Raw genomic sequence first — 18797 nt, 5'->3', positions numbered from 1 at the left:
TAACTGCATATGCAAAGAGTTATTGATCACTGATGGAGGGCTCAAGACCGACACTAACAGAAACCACCTAATAGGGTCCTTGGTTAACCCTCTTATTGAGCTTGGAGACACCTGTACATGTCAAAGCCTACTATGGAAGGGCATGGCACCATGAAGTGTCCATTTGATTCCATTGGAGAGCAAGGGGATGCATTGGATCTTATGCAGGATTGGAGGTGGGTCTCTGTTTGGGGTTTGGTCTCCCTATACGGGGTCCAAGCCCTCTAGAGGGCCCTCTAGAGGGCCACAATGGCACTTGTATGGTGAGGGTAGAGAGCCATGGGCCTCCACCATAGGAGAGAGCAATTCATGGACCCCAACACCATTCAGTGATTGCTCGTGTTCCACCTTTCTGGATGAGGATGATGAACCTAGATCACCGTGCCCATCCAACTTCATACTTGTACCACACACTTGGCAGAGGTTCCAGGGTCTAGATGTGGATGTGTCTCACCACGGGAGACAAATGGACAGCTTATGTCATCATCCTAACCCTTACAGATGGTATATAGGTATTATCGACCCACTTGGAGACCCATGAGGATGTCATTATGCCCCCACAACCACTTGGAAACACCACATGTGACTTGCTTGGATATAAAGGTTTGGAGTCTATTCTCTCACCTTGGCACACTTTGGACTCCAATAGGCCTTCTCAATGGCCCAACGACTCATTATGTTTACTATCTTTGTATTATTGAGCTATCTTGTTGGGCTTGTCACCAAGTCATGTCATTATTGTATATTATTTTATTATTTGGGGCATTATTAGGCTATTCGAACCACCTTATGGATTGTATAAATTGATGAGAGGCTGATTCATTTCTCTCATCACATTTTTGGATTGGACTATCTCTTCTTGAGAATTTTGGCTAGCCTCTTTGATGGATGAATTGGAGATCTAATGCATTTTGATGTTTGGAAAAGCTTAATTTCTTGTCTTGGAGCTATGATTTCTTTGCATCTTGATGATTGGAATAATTTCGCTATACTTGCGCGTACCTTTTCATGCTTATTTGTAATTTTTTCTATGGAATATTTTCGTTCATGAAACTGGTGTAGCTACTCTTTATCTTATGTGAAGTTGATGGGCTTGTCTTTGTGAGAGATTTTTCATATGATCATTTGAAGTATGGTGAATTATTGTTCTAGAGGTACATAAATGTTCATTTGCAATATAAAGAAGTATAAATTTTCCATTTGTAACCTAGTTATAGCTTAGGCCATACGAAGTTGTTGGGGAACTCCTTGTCTGGAATTAAGACTACCTAAACGTTGATTTCATTTGACTCCATTTTCCCAATTGGCTAGGCACTGGTCTAGTCCAAAGGTGATCACAATGTGAAAATTCTATCACTTGAGCAATTGATTTATTTTTCCTACTTATTCCACAATAAGTTATTTATGAAAATACTTCAATAAACATTAAAATAAATACTGCTGCAGATATCACACCGTAATACAGAAACAAACATATGCACAAGAATCAACACATTGACACAGTTATTTTGGACAACAGTCCTCGGAAAAACCCAATGTGGGAAAATTGGTGCAGTAAGGGAGGCTTTTATTATTCAGCAATTCTTCAGTACAACAGGGTGCCAAACTGGCTTACCCACAGAGAGAAAAAATTCTCCAACACTTATCTCAATCCCGCGTCAGCCTGGCTGACCTCTGTGTGGCTTTCAGACCCTGCTTGACTGTGTCAGCCCTGGGCCTCTCTGCGTCACCCACGCAGGCCCAGTTAATGACTGCACAGTCTCCTGTTGCCTTTGCGTCTGCCTGAAATGCCCTGCGTTTGCCTCTCCTGCCTCAGCGCTGATCTCTAGTGGCTGATCCCATCTCTCTGTTTCGTACTTGCTACCTTCTAACTGCTCACTAGACCACTGGTTCAATTTCTCAGCTAACCCCGCTCCAGAAATTGAACTGACTGGTCTCCCTTAGTGTGTTCTCCAAGTGACCCTCAAGCCTCCTCTTATACTTTTCTCGTTGACAAATCAACGACCGAGATTAAGTCCCTAATCAACGGCTAAGATTAAATCTGGCTTGATCCATGACTTTTGGACCATTCTAACACAATTTTATATTAATTAAAATTAATATTTTATTTTCCCTAAATTTAGACTTAGGGACTTCATTAAAAATATTAATTATTTTAATATCTCCCAAACTGTTTAGAATCTGCCCAAACCCTTTCTGGGTATTGGATATCTCATGTGCCCTAGCCTCTCCACCAATTTTTGTGGATAGAGCACATTCGATGCTACCTCAAATCAACACTCCCTCTTAGCGAGGACTGTGCTCTAGCAATACTCCTTATTGAGCATCACCCTGATCATTTGGCATTGGTCCCTGTGCTGATGCTAGGCCTATTGCCCATCATCCTCTGCACTGCTACATTCTGTACTGCTGCCCATGGCTCTGCCACTGCCACTGCTATATCTGTACAACAACTCCCTCTGCATCCGTGCTGCTATCACTCCCATTTCTGCTTCTGAAATGAGTTCTTCACCATCCCCATCTTTTCCTTGAAGTAGTCAAACTTTTCCCTTCCAAGGGCTTTGGTGAGGATGTCCGCCACCTGTTCTCCTGTAGGAGTGCAACTCAATTGTACAACTCCTCGTTGGACACAGTCTCTGACAAAGTGACACTGGATATCAATATGCTTCGACATATCACGAAACATTGGATCCTCAGAGAGCTTGATGCAACTCTGATTGTCGCACATGATCCTGGTTGCCTCCATATTCTTTCTGAATAGGTTCACCAGCAGTTTTCTAAGCCATATGGCCTCACACGAAGCTGTGCTTGTTGCCATATATTCTGCCTTAGATGAGCTCAGAGCCACGGACTTCTGTTTCCTATTGCACCAGGAGGTCATTCTTGATCCAATGTTGAAACAGTACCCAGAGGTACTTTTCCGATCCACTGAACTTCCTGCCCAATCTGCATCAGTAAATCCACTCAAACTGATATCCTTACCTTTAGTGTACAAGAGCCCATAATCGATTGTTCCCTGTAAATACCTGAGAACGTGTTTGGCTGCTGCCCAGTGTGCCCTCTTTGGTTCCACCATGAACTGACTGAGGGTGTTTACAACGTAGCAAATGTCTGGCCTGGTATTGACCAGATACATCAGGGACCCTATGAGCTGCCTGTATAGGGTGGGATCGACATCCTTGTCTTCTGATGCATCAATCTTCTTCCAGTTGGTGATCATTGGCGTAGCCATAGGTCTACAGTCCTCCATCCTGAATCTTTTCAGGATTTTTGTAGCATACCTCCCTTGCCCAAGGAAGATTTCTCCCTTCTGCTGCCAAACTTCCAACCCTAGGAAGTAGTGCATTCGTCCCAAATCCTTCATATTGAATTCTGTGGCTAGATTCTTCTTGCAGTCCCCAATGAGTTTGGATGATCTTGTCAGAAAGAGATCATCCACATACAATACTAAGATTAGCGGCTCTTTCTCTACAACCAGATAACAGAGATTTGGATTTGCGTCACTCTTGACAAATCCCATCTTCTGCAAGTAGCCATCTATTCAACCATACCATGCTCTCGGTGTCTGTTTTAGCCCATACAAGGCTTTCTTCAATCTGCATACATAAGACTTCTTCTCATGAGTTTCAAAGCCCTGTGGTTGTTCAATGTATACCTCCTCTTCTATTACCCTGTTCAAAAATGTCATTTTGACATCCATTTGATGGATTTCCCATCCCATCTGGGTTGCAAGAGATAACACGGTCCTAACAGATGTATACTTGGCTACAGGGGTGAAGGTCTCGTCATAGTCAATCCCTTCTTTTTGAGCATATCCCTTAGCCACAAACTTGGCCTTGTATTTCTCAACACTGTCGTCTGCAGCGTATTTGATGTTGTAGATCCATCTTGAACCTACCACTGATCTATCTTGAGGCCTTGGCACCACCTTCCAGACATCGTTTACCATTAAGAAGTTGTATTCCTCTACCTTCGCATCTAGCCAAACTTGATGTTGAGCTGCCTCCTTGAAACTGCCAGGCTCTCCATCCTAAGCTACTAATGCCTGATATCTATTTGGCTGTTTTCGCTCCCTCTTATTGTTTCTTGGGGCACCAATGAAGTCCTCTGCATCTCGCAGAATTTGACGAAGTTCCCTGCTAGTTCTTCCTCTGCCAGCAGGTGCTTCTGTTCGCTCCTCCTCCTCATTCTGAGAATCTTTTAATTCTTTACTTTTGTTGGTTGAAGAGGCTTAACCAACGGCTCCTCTTTCGACTGCTCCTCAAAAGGCATCTCGCGAGATCTTTTGAAAGCCCTGTCCTCCATGAACTTTACATTTTGTCGTACTACTACCTTCCTGCTCCCTGGAAGATAGATTCTGTACGCCTTAGCATTCTCGCTATATCCCACCAGATATCCCTTTTTTGCAGTCTGACCAGCTTCTTCCTCTTTTCTTCGGGTATGCGGCAATATGCTAAACTCCCAAATATCCTGAAATCATTGACTTCAGGTGTCTTCCGTGTGAAGACTTTCTCTAGAGTAATCTTGCCCAATGCTCAATGAGGAGTCCTATTCTGAACATGGACTGTTGTGTTCCATGCTTCCGCCCACAGGAATTTTGGCATATCCTGATCATACATCACGGCCCTGGCTGCTTCTACAATAGTCCTGTTCTTTCTTTCTGCTACCCCATTCTGCTCTAGATTGTAGGGAGTTGTCCACTCTCTTATGATGCCCTCCTTAGCGCAAAAATCAGTGAAGTCCTTATCGACATATTCTCCACCATTATCTAAGTGCAAAAGTTTTAATTTCTTCCTAGTCAGATTCTCCACCAGAGTCTTGAACTCCTTGAATCGACAAAAAATCTCATCCTTGGTTTTCAGAAAATAAATCCAAGTTTTCCTTGAGTGGTCATCAATGAAGGTAAGGAAATACTTGGCACAACTGAGAGCTTTGACAGACATAGGTCCGTAGATATCTGAGTGTATCAATCCTAGTACACTCTTGGCCCTGTGTTTGCTCCTAGGAAATGTTGCCTTGGCATACTTTCCTAGAGCACATCCCCTGCATACATCATCTCATTCCGTACTCAGATCCAGAACTCCTGTTACAGTGCTCTTGAGCTCCATGGTGCAAGTGACCCATTCTTCTGTGGCATAGTTCGTTCAAGTCCTTGTCTCCATGACTGCCTATTAGTGCCATTGGTGATTCTAGTTGTAATCTATACAATCGATAACTTTTGATCCCGATCTGCACTTTCTTTTTCTAGCTTGGGTGTTTGACGTATACCTTTTCCTTGATGAAGTAGACTTCATAGCCCTTGCCTTATAGTTGTGATATGGAAAGTAAGTTCATCCCCAATCCTGGTACATGCAACACATTTGTAGCACGGAACCGTTCTCCCAATTCTGTCTGAAAGACTATGGTACCCTTCCCTACTGGAGTACACTTTGCCTTGTTCCCCATGGTGATCTGAAAGTTCATCTTCTCTTCTCGATATTCTGAGAAACACACCTTGATTCCTGTCATATGCCACGAGGCTCCACTGTCTATATACCATACTTCTGATGATGCAGCACTTGTCATACATGCCACTTCTTCTTCCAACCTAGAAGCTAACATAGAGAAATCGAAATCTCTTTCTCTTGTGCAATCTTCTGAAAATCTGTGTGAGTCCCCTGACAAGGAGGCTTTTGCATCATGGTCTCGACCCATAACTGATTTTCCCTTCCTATCTCTGATTACTCGCTCTAATACCATGTGAAAATTCTATCACTGCAACAACTGATTTATTTTTCCTACTTATTCCATAATAAGTTATTTATGAAATTACTTCAATAAACATTAAAATAAATACTACTGCAGATATCACACCGTAATACAGAAACAAACATATGCACAAGAATCAACACATTAACACAATTATTTTGGACAATAGTGCCCAAAAAAACTCAATGTGGGAAAACCGGTGCAGCAAGGGAGGTTTTTATTATTCAGCAATTCTTCAGTACAACAGGGTGCCAAACTGGCTTACCTACAGAGAGAAAAAATTCTCTAGCACTTCTCTCAATCCCAACGTCAACCCGATTGACCTCTGCGTGGCTTTCAGACCCTCTGTGTCATCCCCTGCTTGACTGCGTCAACCCTGGGCCTCTCTACTTCACCCACGCAGGCCTAGTTAATGACTGCGCAGTCTCCTATTGCCTTTACATCTACCTGAAATGCTCTGCGTCTGCCTCTCCTGCCTCAATGCTGATCTCTAGTGGCTGATCCCGTCTCTCTGTTCCGTACTTGCTGCCTCCTAACTGCTCACCAGACCACTAGTTCAATTTCTCAGCTAACCCCGCTCCAGAAATTGAACTGACTGGTCTCCCTCAGTGTGTTCTCCAAGTGACCCTCAAGCCTCCTCTTATACTTTTCTCGTTGACAAATCAACAGCCGAGATTAAGTCCCTAATCAACGGCTAAGATTAGATCTGGCTTGATCCATGACTTTTGGACCATTCTAACATAGTTTTATATTAATTCACATTAATATTTTATTTTCCCTATCTTTAGACTTAGGGACTTCATTAAAAATATTAATTATTTTAATATCTCCCAAATTGTTTAGAATCTGCCCAAACCCTTTTTGGGTATTGGAGATCTCATGTGCCTTAGCCTCTCCACCAATTTTCATGGCTAGAGCACATCCGATGCTACCTCAAATCAACACACAAAAAAGAAAATTATTTTCACCTCCTTCCTTCTTTTTTAGGCCTAACCCTAGTAGATCACCTAGGGCATCAAGCGAAATCCTTTGTAGCCATTCAAAACCCTTGAATTTTGGTCCACTACTGCACTAGGGTTTTCTCAAGAGGTCCTCCAAGTTTGAAGCAAATCCGACAATGGAATCTCGGGATATAGCAAGTGCTAGCCATAAGACCGTCTCTTTCCCTAGGTTGATTTGGGTTAGTGTCCTCACTTGGATCACTGCATTTAAAATTCAAAAAAGAATTTGTCCTTTGATCCTATTCTCCTCCCTAAACTCGTTAAGCCTCTCTAGTTTTGATCAACTCTACATCCTTGACCTAGTTTGGGCCCACTTGGGTTCTTTGTGGTCCCACAACTTTGTAACTTGCATTCCACAAGGGTCAGATAGAAGCATATCTCCTTTATGATTCTTAGGTCTAGGATACTTCTTGTGAAAGGATATTCCCTGACCCTAGGTCTAGGTATCCTCATAACCCTTCTTAGAGAGCTAATCACCTTGCTTTCAAAGCAAGTAAGCCAATTATTTGAGCCTCTCTTGTGAATAGGCTTTAGGAATCACCATATCTTATCATTGATCCATCTTGCCTCGTGATTCCTCTCATATCGAGACTCCTCCCATTGGTGGAAGTCCGTAAAGAGCAGGGAGCCTTAGTTGAGGTGACAGTGGGCTATCGCTCCATTGTCGCCCCTTGACCTAGTAGCTTCTCTATAGGATCCCATCCTAGGACCCCTGCTAGTTTGAGCAACAACATGTACCATTCACTGAAGTTTGCTAAAACAATTAAATGCTAATTAGAAGGTTTACAAAAGAGATTTAATTAGGATCCAATTCAGATCAAAATGGATGTAGACCTTGAAAAGTAAAACTTCTCATAATGCCCTCAAATTCGAAATTGATACTCTATGCCACACAAGGTCCCCAAAAGCATTGTCACATCCAAAAAACTCGAGGCTATATATAGAGAAAAATTTCAGGGTCTTGGAATCCATTAAAATTTCTCCGCCACCTGAGCCAGCCATGTGGTCCCTCACCCATTTGTCATGGTCGTATATTTGAAGGCGAGGCTCCCAAACCTAAAGGTATGCCTTGTAGATTGGTAATTGAGTATTGTAGTTTACTTATCATGGAAACTTTTGGGCATGGATTAATGGGGGGATTCGGCAGAAAGAGTGGGCTATTTCTGTGCTCTTGTTGTCCCCTATACCCCTTTTGGATGTTAACTTTGGACCCTAGACCCGTGGGATCTATTTTACTGACCTTTGGGCTTTAGGTATGGTACTTCATGAGAAACCTTGATTTTGGTTGCATGGTCCCTCTCCCTCATCCACATATATCACTCCCCTTCCGCTCATTATAATCCCATTCATCATTCCTCCCACCTGGGTCCACATTCCTCCACTGGGTCCACATAGGGTTAGCCTTCCCCTTACCCTTGCGCACACCTTGGGTCGAGCCTGGATCAATGCCCTAGAGGTTGATGCAATTGAAAAGAAAAGTAAAATCATAATTGGCCACATTCAAAAGGAAAATGTACCACAAAATGCAAAAGATGGCTAGGACAAACACATTTAGCACGTGGGAAAAAGGCAATACATGACCTCTACCCCATTATCATGCCCATCACCCTGGTTCCTACAAGCCCTAGATGAGCCTCCTTTATCATTCAGGAATACATGATTTTCCCAACCCCTAGTGGGCAATGAATCGCCCTACCCTAAAGGGGGTATCCACTGCTATACCTTACACATCATGCTCTTATCCCTTGAGCCCCGAGCAGTTAATTAAAGAAAAATCATAAAAGGCAAAAGGCATATAAAGAAGGGTGGAAAAATCAAGCTCGGGGCACCTCATGCACCACAATTGCTCCCTCCTATACATTATATACCAAGTGTGGGCTTCTCTTTTATTAGCTACCTTGTACCCCAGCATGTGGCCTAGAGCTGCCACTTTCATTCCCTACTCCATTCATCTCTTTATCACATGCCACCACCCTTTGAAGGATGTACCTTGGACATACTATCCCCTTTGAAAGTAGAAACCACGTAATAGGATACTCGGTTAACCCCACTTGGAGCTTAGAGACATTAGCACATGCCAAAGCCCACTATGGAAGGCCATGCCATTATGAAGTGCTCACCTGTTGTCCATGGTTTGTAAGCTCTTTAACTCAATTTCCTTTGATGACTTGTTGTACTAGAAGGCTAGGGGACGCATTGGATCTTATGCAGGATTGCAGATGGTCTCCATTTTGGGTTTGGTCTCCTTATACAGGGTCCTAACCCTCCAGAGGGCCACATTGGCACATGTAGGGTGTGTGTTGAGAGCCATGGGCCTCCACAACAGTAGACAACACTCCATGGATCCCTAGAGATGTTTAGATATTTCTCGAGATTCACCTATTGGACGAGGAAGATGCACTTGGTTCACCATGCCTAGCCGGCCCCACATTTGTACCATGCACTCAAAAGATGACCCAAGACTTGTATGTTGGTGTGGCATCACTTACACCATCATATGAGCCCTTACAGATGGTCTGCGGGCATCTTTGACCTACTTGGAGACCCATGAGGTTACTTGTGTGCCCTCACATTAGCATTCCGAGTGGAGTTGCCATTCTGCTATGGGGGTTTTCATGCATGGGAGTGCTCTACCTACTTCTGGATGCAATGGACTATCTTTCAATCAGATAGCAGATAGACATTCTCCGCCATCTTCTGATAAGCCTGAGGAGCACCATGGGTTTATTATTTGGAGAACAAGGGGCCAACCCCTTGTCCACTACTTCTGGGAGTCTTATTTATCATTATGGCACTTATGGACTTCATCAGATTTCTTAGAAGGCCCAACGACATGTATTATTGATCATTCAACCTCTTAAGAGGCTTATTATTTTGTTTATGAGTTAGTTTGGTGGGCTTGTCACCTAAAGTTAGTTATTTGCACATTATTTTTACTTTGGGGACTAATGTAGGCCCAAGTAGCTAAATCAAACTCATTAGAAGTGTATAAATAGAAGTGAAGAGGATTTATTTTAGCATCATCACTTGCAATTGGAACTAATATCTCTTTACATATTTTCTCTATCCTTCTTCGAGGAGGAATTTTTGGAGCATGGAACGAATTTTGATGTTTGGATAATTTTCATGTCTTGGAGCTTCTTGATGACAAGTTTTTGGATGGTTGGATATATTCTTATACATGTAAGTATATTTTAATGCTATTATTTCTTTCTAATTTTGTCACATACATTGTTGCTAGGATTTCGCTATACTAGGGCTTATTTGTTGCATCTCTTATGTGAAGTTGTGGAAATTTTGTTTTTGGATATTGAATGCTTCATGTATGGGCCATGTATAATGAATGAATGTTCCTAGGGATGTTTCATTACTGAAATTCATCTTGACAATCCATTTACCATGCAAAATGAAGTATAAAGTCTTTGAAGTTGCTTTTGCTGCAACGCTAGTGCCAAGCAAAGTTGCCTTTGAGGCCTCCTTGACCTAGAAAATTCAAAGGTCCATAGGCATAATTCTACCTAACTCCAACCTCCCCAAAGGATTAGGCACTAGTCCACCCAAAGGTGATCACCTTAAACCTATTTTTCTTCTCCCCTTTCCTCTTCTCTAGGTCTCGTCCTCTAGGTCACCTAGGGCATCAATTATCACACGATCTAGCCATCCAAATACTTCGATTTTTGGTCCACAACTGCGCTGGTGTGTCCTCAAGAAGCCCTCCAAATTTCATGAGATTCTGACTGTGGGACCTTGAGATATCACAAGCCATATCTCGAAGACCAATTCTTGCCCTTGGTTTCCCTTTGGCTAGAAACCTCACTGGGATCCTTGCATTTCCTTTCATTGGAGATTCATTGCTTGCTCCCTTTCGCCTCCCTAATTAGGTCAAGCATATCATTGGTTTCTAAATCCTATACCCTTGACCGAACCTCTGGTCCACTTGGTCTTGTGTGGTCACATGCACTATTAAGGTTAATTCTTCAAAGATCGCCTGGAACCCAAGTTTCCACAAGAATTTTAGGATTTAGGAATCTCCTTTATAAGACACATACTCAAAACCTAACCCTAGAAATTTTCCCCAAGCCCTTCCTAGAGAGCTTTCCATCTTGTCTTCCAAGACAAGCAATCCACATATTTGAGCCTCTTGTGAATAAGCTACCAGGATCACCCCTCGCCCTATCATTGATCCATCCATTTCGTGATCCTTATAATAACGGGTCTCCTCCCATCGGTGAAAATCTGTAAAGAGTAAGGAGCCTTAGCCGAGGGGACAATGGGCTATCACTCCATTGTTGCCCTTAGCCTAGTAGTAACCTTTCAAGGATCCCCTTTTAGGACCCTGCTAGTTTGAGCGGTAACACTACCTATATAGAAACCATGTCCAATTATCAACCCTTTAGCAATAAAGACGTATGACCATGTGCTTACACTCTCAAACCATCAATGTTGAATGATGGAACAACCAACCAGTCCATCTCATAATGTATCCATGAACCATCTCTATTGAGTACCAGCGCCAGATGGAATTTGGGAGAAATCCATTTTGGGTATTAACATATACCAAGTTTTGTACTTTGATAGCCATAAGTCTTGACAATACACATGAATTAGAATACTTCGAGGATTCCAACTCCACTACAACCCCATGGTTAGAAGAACATACTAGACCAAGTAGATATGACAACATCTAACATTTGGACTTTTGATTGGCTGGTGTATTGTCTGTCCTTCTGTCCTAATAGCATTGTTAATGTTGCTTAACAAGCTTTTGGCCCAATCAAAAAATGCGTCTTCATATCTCTCATATGAGTTGCATCCTTTTCCCCATATAATCTCCACATTAGGATGCTAACATCCATGACAAGAGCCTTCAAACTCCTAATAATGTGAGCCCTGGAAGAATGTTTGTGAAATGATGCATCAAGGTTCCACCAACCCTAGGTTACTTTGCTCATGTCCTTACTAGTGTAGCAATCATCAATCCACTACTTAGTGAGATATCCTTTAGGTGATGGAAACTTATATATCATGTTAACGTAGTTGGTAGTATAGGAGCCAATACATCATTTAGAGTTTGAATAAATCTGCCAATTGCTGAAATCCAGCCTTTTAATCAGCAACTGAATTATATCTAGGCATCACATCACTTATGTCTTTGCAACAATGTTATGAAGTCAAGACCTTGTTACCATATGGTTCATCGATAACTCAACCATCTTGTTATCAGGCATTCCTAGGACATTTTTATAATGCACGATGTGTTGTGGCCTTGGAACAATTTGTGATGATTCTTGTCATGCATCAACTCAATTCTATAGAAGGTATCTCCATAGATGACAATGGCCATTTGATCTATCTAGTTTTCATCCATGGGTCTTGAACTTTTCTTATGCTTTTCCTTTCCTTTCTTTGGAACCATATATGGCCTGCCACAGATGAATCATTCCATGTAGAATTGCCAATGTTGTTAGGAGGTCAGTGAACTCAAAACTCTAACATGACTCGCATTCCAAAACTAGGTCTCAAAGCATGTTCTAATATTGGTGGAATTAGAAGATGAAAATCTAGTAAAACAGTGGGAACAAGATGGAATGACGAAATTGTGGCAATGACTAGAATACTTGAACTATGTTCAAATGATTCAAATCTGCTTTTCCATTGAGTCGTATAGAGAATATCCTTTCTAAATTTCCATTCCCATGACCATTTTCACAACAATCCTAAGAGTGAAAAAAACAAGGCCCAACTGTACCTTAACTGTCAGGAAACTTGTCTTGCCTAATGTCATGAAAGTTGCTAAGTACATTGACAATATCATGTCATTAGGATTCTTGTTCAAGGAGAAAATAACAGTGATTGTAGTGACGTCAAACACTGCAATTCTAAACTCACAATAAATATGTTCTAGATGATGCAAAGTTGCTAAGTGGTTTCATAGATAGCTAATGGGTTCGAGCTGGTGGTTGATAGGAAAATTGAATGCCAGGATCCCACAACAATTTTGAAAGGCCAACATTCAGATTTTATCACATGCCTCAAACAACACCTTAACTCTTGATATATCATGAAAATAAATGCGAGTGAGCCCATCCCTTGGGTCTTGCAGTTCAAGGAATCATTTGAACCCAATGCATCAAGTCTATTCTTCCTTCAAGGTCCGATGATGTGATGAGTTAGTGGGTCCCAGAGGGATAATTGGGCTATCAGAGATCAGGGAAACAAGATTTCCCATGGCTCAATGCCCGACGCCTTGGAGGCCCAACATTGTGATCTAGGGTAGATCCCATCTTGATGAATGGGGATTAGAACCATGATATGTTTGGTAAATGACCTAGCTCATATTGAGGCTTGAGGAAAAGAAGAGGCAATTGCACTCAAAGTCTGAGGAAAAAGATGCTATGTTGTTAACTAACCTGTAATAGACTTAATGTTTGACGCAATGTAAGCATAAACCTTTTCTTAGAGCTCGGTCAAATAATCCTTGATCAAAACCTAAAAACTATATAACCTTCCAACTCTCCAACCTTCAAGACAATGTAAGCATGGGCCCCCCCTTAGGGCTTGAAGGGGTTAAACCTTGCCTGTGATCAAAACTAAAAGATATTCCTATCACCGATATCAGCTACAAAGTTTAAGATAGGATTCTAATTTCTCTTAAGAGTAAGGCACCCCATGCCCCTAATATTTCAACTACCTTAGCATAAATATGAACGAGTGGCCTGGATTAGATGATAATATCCCCATATCTTGACATCAAGGCTTTCCAAAGGCAAGATGACTTGGTCAAAACAGGAATGAAAGATTCAAAGCGAAGACTCAAATTCTCTGCTATTCGCGATTTTAGGGCTAGGACTCAAAATTTTCGAAGTGGACCCACAATATGTGTATGGAAGTGTTGAGGGGCCAACACACCCCTTGTAAATAAGTTACTCTCAAACTTGGATATTAAGAGTGGGCCTTGATGGATTAACTTATATGAACTTCTTGGATTGGAACTCGTAAACTAATTTTGAGAGTATTGATAAGCTAAAGTTCCTTTTCTCTCCTCTTCATTTATTTTAAAATGAAGATGCATGAAGCACTTCCTTTTCATTTAAGCATGTTTATTTATTCCCTTTTTTGGTTGATAAATTTCCCTTTGTTAGCAAAGTGAGCTTACCTTCACTTTAGATGACTGAAAGACTAATTCAAAGCCTCTCTTCATTAAATATAATTGGCAGTTTTCTGACACTAGAGATTTATGCTTCCTCACCCTTTGAGCAGTTTAAAATTAATAGAAACTTTTGAGAACCTATCAAACAGTTTACAAATAAAATAGCTAAAAAGAACTAATAAATACACACAAAGAAACATATAACACAAAATCTCATTACAAATAATTTTTAGAAGCATACCTGATGAAACATAAAAGACTCTCCATGAATGGATATCTCAATGTACTGTGCATTTGAAATTGTTTCCAGTTCCCCACAAGTACAAGACAGAATTTTCCTAAAATGAGCGGCAGTTATTCTATCAGCTTCATCTGGCTCATGCAACCATTTTGCGCGAGAGCGTGTCAATACACTAAGTGCATCTGAAGTATTTGACCCACATCCAATATCGTCAGTGGAAACCACAAGATCCTCTTCATCCTCACTCGTACCATTGAGGTTCAATTTTCTCTTTTCTAACTTGTATAATATTCTCTTTCTTGCATCATTTACACCCGTTATTTGAACTTCCTTTGATTTCAGGCTGGATCCTTTCTCAACCAAAGAATTTGGTCTGGATATTTTAACAAGACTCTTGGGTGAACGCTTTCTGTATTGAGCACGGATAGTGTAATTGTGAAAAGGATGCCTCCCCTGATATTTAAAAGGATTTTTTTTAGTAATATAGCATACAAGTATAACAAAATAATTTTCAAATTCAGCATGAAGAGGAAAATAAGTAGAGATCATAGAACCATTTCTGTGCAACGTTTTAGCTTAGCTTTGGTAGATTTAAATCACCCATTGCATTCTAAGAAAAGTCTTTATGCAATTGGGTTTGGAGCTTTGGTCAGATCTGTTATAATTTCAATTACTACATGAATATGCGACAATGGTCAGAACTCTCTCTCTTACAGGCATTTACACATTTCATTCATCTGTTTCAATTATGAATTTTTCAACCATGCTGGACAGTTTCTCCGCAGCATTCTCTTTACGATGGTTGATCATCTTTTTCTTCATTTGGTAATTTCTTTTGAGAAATCTCCTGAGTCCTGATCACATAAGACCAGTGGAATGCATCATTATTTTCACTAGACTTCTACATCTGGTCTCCTAGCTATTCCCTAGGCTATCTAACTTGACAGATTGTTTCCTTCTTGCTACAATTTCAGCTTCACGGCTAATACTCTAACCCTGAGGCCTCAGGTAATACATAAAGATTTTTCTTATGGTCTTTATAAACTGCTAGCTATGTTGCACGAAACTTCTAGGAATCCAGCGTTTCGGGCCATACCCATACCTGAAACTCCGAAACTTGACCGAAACTCGACCATCATGTAATCATCTATGAGAGATAATATAGACTTGTTTTTCCTTCTAAATTGTCATCTGTGGGTCTTATTCCCTTTTTTCTTGCAAAGATATTGTGTTATTCACTTACTTATTTATATATACATATATGACGTTTCAACTGACATTTCCAATTTTGGGAGGTGACGTTTCTAAACGTACCCGTTTCGGAAACTTCAAAATGTTTTGGTGTTTTGTGCAACTTAGACTGCTAGCTACCAATTTCATGAATTATCATTCTTCCAAGTCAAAACACAAAAGCATGTAAAAGCATATCAGAGCAAACAACGAAGGAAACAGTGATACTGATTCATTAGGATGAAAAAAAATCTTAAATAAGGATGAAAAAAAATCTTATGCATATGATGGTGAATGCCTTGCATGTATATGAAGTTTCGGTACACCCACTGAAGTGGCTCTAATTTACAAAGAGAGTTTCCTTACTGAACAAGATGGCAGGAAAGAATATCAAGTACAGAGACTAATCTATCTTTAACACACTCCACAATCTTTTTCAAAAGCAGAACATAAAATTGAAAGAGCCTTGATCATATGAGAGAAATTATCCATTTACCAGCTAGTATTAACCGCAATACTTGGCTAGAATGAATAAATAGTCTCGTGCTATAAGAGTCACAAAATTTATACAAGCGGAAACTTACATAAAACATCAACATATCTGATCCCCACGTTTTCCTAGAACCAAATTTCTTACGGAGTATATGAACAAGCACTGAAACAAAGAGCATCTAACACCCTTCTCACTTGTGCACTTACAAAAGGAAAGAAAATCCATCTTTCCCATTATAAGTAACCAGCCATACTCATACTGATTAGGCATTTCTGGAGAATTGCTACAAAATTTGAACCTCTTCTAAATTGTATTAATTGGATTCTAATGTACAAGAAACGTGTTTGTATTAATAGTTAAATGGACTTCATGACACCACCATTGACCACCATGTATTTAAAATGAAATACATGACAATAATACAACAATAATATGATCATATAGACTTCATTGGACCAAAATACCATGTAGTTACGTGGTGTTTTACTTTAGAAGAAAAAAATAAAAGGTCACAAGAAAATGTTCAAAGAAGTCAAGTTCCATGTTGAGGTAAAGATCAGAATATAAAATTATAAGAAATATTCTAGGATATTCTCTATAAAGCAAGCATGAAGACCAAGTATCATTGTACTTTGACACAAATCCCCAGCCAAAAGGCAGGCAGGCTTCTTGCCCCTCCTGAGTTCACGTGCGAGGGGAAGGAACCTGTGGATACAATCAGGATACCTAAACTAGAAACCTTGAATTTCTACTTAGAAACAATGTTGCAAACAACACGAAAATATTGCCAACATTGCAAGATTTTGAGATATTTTTGAGGAAAAGATATTATTGAGCAATATTTTCCTTGATGAAATATCACAATTTTCATTTCAATATTACGATATTACTGCACGATGACGGAAAATATCACCAGGTCACGAGTAGAGTCACATAGAAGGGATTTGTTTTTACTTTTTTTTCATCATTTGGGAAACAAAAAGAAGGGTTTGGAGAACAAAGGAGGAGGAGAGTGATTTTTGATTGAGCCAAGGATGAGGAAGACACCATATTCATTGGCCATCACCGTGTTATTATAGAGTGGGGATTGATTTCCTTCAACTGAGGATGCATTTGCAAGTATGGGCAACAATTTCCATCATATCTTTTGTTGCTTTTAGATTTTCATAGGTTTTCCTTTATCCATTACTTTTCCCTCATCTTGCTAGGGAGAGTGTGCTTATTTGCCATAATCAACTTATTGTGGAGGGGGGATTGATTCACACAATTGGTGGTGTATATGCACGTATGTGTAACAATTCCCACCTTTTTTTTTCTTTTCAAAATTTTGATCGGTTTTGCATGCCTATCGATTTTCCCTCTCATTTTTTTTTAAATAACTTGTAGTGGATTGTCAGAGATCTATGATTTATGAACTGTTTAGATTTGTATTTTATGCAAATTTTTGTATTTTGATTCTCCAATGCTGATTTTAATTTATTTTGCACCTTAGGTTTAATCATTATACTGAAGATTGAAAATATTGGGACATTTGGACCCTAGGCAAGAATATGGTGAACTCGAGGGTGGGTTTAATAGACAAAAGTTGAATTGCAAGTTGTGTGGGAAGGAAATATGATGGGGCGAATCACTCAGTTGAAATACCACTTTGCACAAATTCTAGGACATGGAGTGGAAACTTGCTTAGGAGTTGTTGAAATTTGCAACTAGGTTCAGTGTTCATAATATTCCATGTACTACTGATTTTATGTATTTGATGTAAAGAGAAAAGAAAAAATTATTATTATTATTTTATAGCATGGGTTTCATGCTCTAGGTCAATTTATTTATAGGTCAAAGCACCCATTGTGTGCTTCTAGGATTTGTCATAGAGCCAAAGAATCAAAAGAGTCATTGTCATATGTAATAGACCCTATTGGGCTTTTTGTATCAAGTCAAAATAATTTATTTAAGTCAAAAAGTGTCAAAAGTCTCCCTCCAAGCTTGGAGCATTGATAGAGGCAGGAGTTGCAGATTGGGAGCCGAAGGACCAAGCATGTACAGGGTACGACTGAGAGGAGATGAGAGAGCATGCAATAGCTAGATGGTCAGAGTATCTTGTTGAGGGCAGACTGGTTGTTGATGGACTGACACCAAGCCCCAATTTGTATCTTGTACTAGTGGATGTATGAGGGCCATTATCCCTGGTACGGGAACCCTAGACTGTTGTATTATATTTGGTTTAATATAACAAAGATTGGGATTGTACAATATTATACAATTTTGTTCAAAACTGTGTATATTGTGCATATGTGATTTACTGCTTATATTTCCGCTGTGCAAAGTAGTTTATGGTTGAGATTCTTGGTTTGGTAGCATCAGTGATTTTAAGACTCTAACCTAGACCCCAGGTTGTGGAAATCCAACATGGTATCGGAGCGTGTCTGAGCTACTTTGGAAGTAAGTAAATCAAAGTTGTGCATAGCGAAGTACAACGTGAGAGGGGGTTGATCACATTGTGAGTTAAGGATTCACTACAATGTCGAAGTTGCAGGTAGGTATCCGATAGGAGGACAGGCTGGAGGGGTTGTCCAATTATAGTCCATGGAAGGAAAGGATCAAGTTGATCTTGCAGGTCAACAGGGTCTGGGATTTTGTCGCGAAAGAGATCAAGAAGCCAACCGACCCTAAGGAGTTGGAAATATGGGAAGATTTGGATATGAGGGCGAGACTGATCATTGTTAAAATTAGCATAGGGGCCAAACTCCATGTGGGTCATCTTATTAATGGACGCTGATATATTTCTTGGATCCCTCTCATCGAGAGGTGTAGGATTGATCTAAAGATCATCCGATTCCGATAAGTATTTATGGAGATATGAATTTATTTGTGTTATGGGACAATTCGTCAAGGTCG

At 40.3% G+C, this 18797-nt stretch overlaps 1 protein-coding gene across 3 annotated transcripts in view; it reads right to left on the bottom strand.

Moving 5' to 3' along the window:
• Nucleotides 1-18797, bottom strand: part of LOC149138545 (putative tRNA pseudouridine synthase) — a 320977-nt gene that overhangs the window by 98319 nt on the left and 203861 nt on the right. For 2 of the 3 annotated variants that reach the window (XM_089449523.1, XM_089449524.1), the window contains exon 6: nucleotides 14180-14632. The exons of the other annotated variant lie outside the window; for it this stretch is intronic. In XM_089449523.1, coding sequence (XP_089305649.1) covers nucleotides 14180-14632 — 453 coding nt within the window. The remainder of the gene's footprint in view (nucleotides 1-14179; nucleotides 14633-18797) is intronic. 3 annotated transcript variants of the gene reach the window in all.

This window comes from Pinus tabuliformis, chromosome X (genome assembly GCF_031772625.1).
Source record: "Pinus tabuliformis cultivar Carrire ecotype Pingquan chromosome X, CPIR1, whole genome shotgun sequence".
NCBI classification, from domain to species: Eukaryota; Viridiplantae; Streptophyta; class Pinopsida; order Pinales; family Pinaceae; genus Pinus; species Pinus tabuliformis.
The sequence above is the reverse complement of the archived record's forward strand: the minus strand, read 5'-3'. Positions and strand labels throughout refer to the sequence as shown.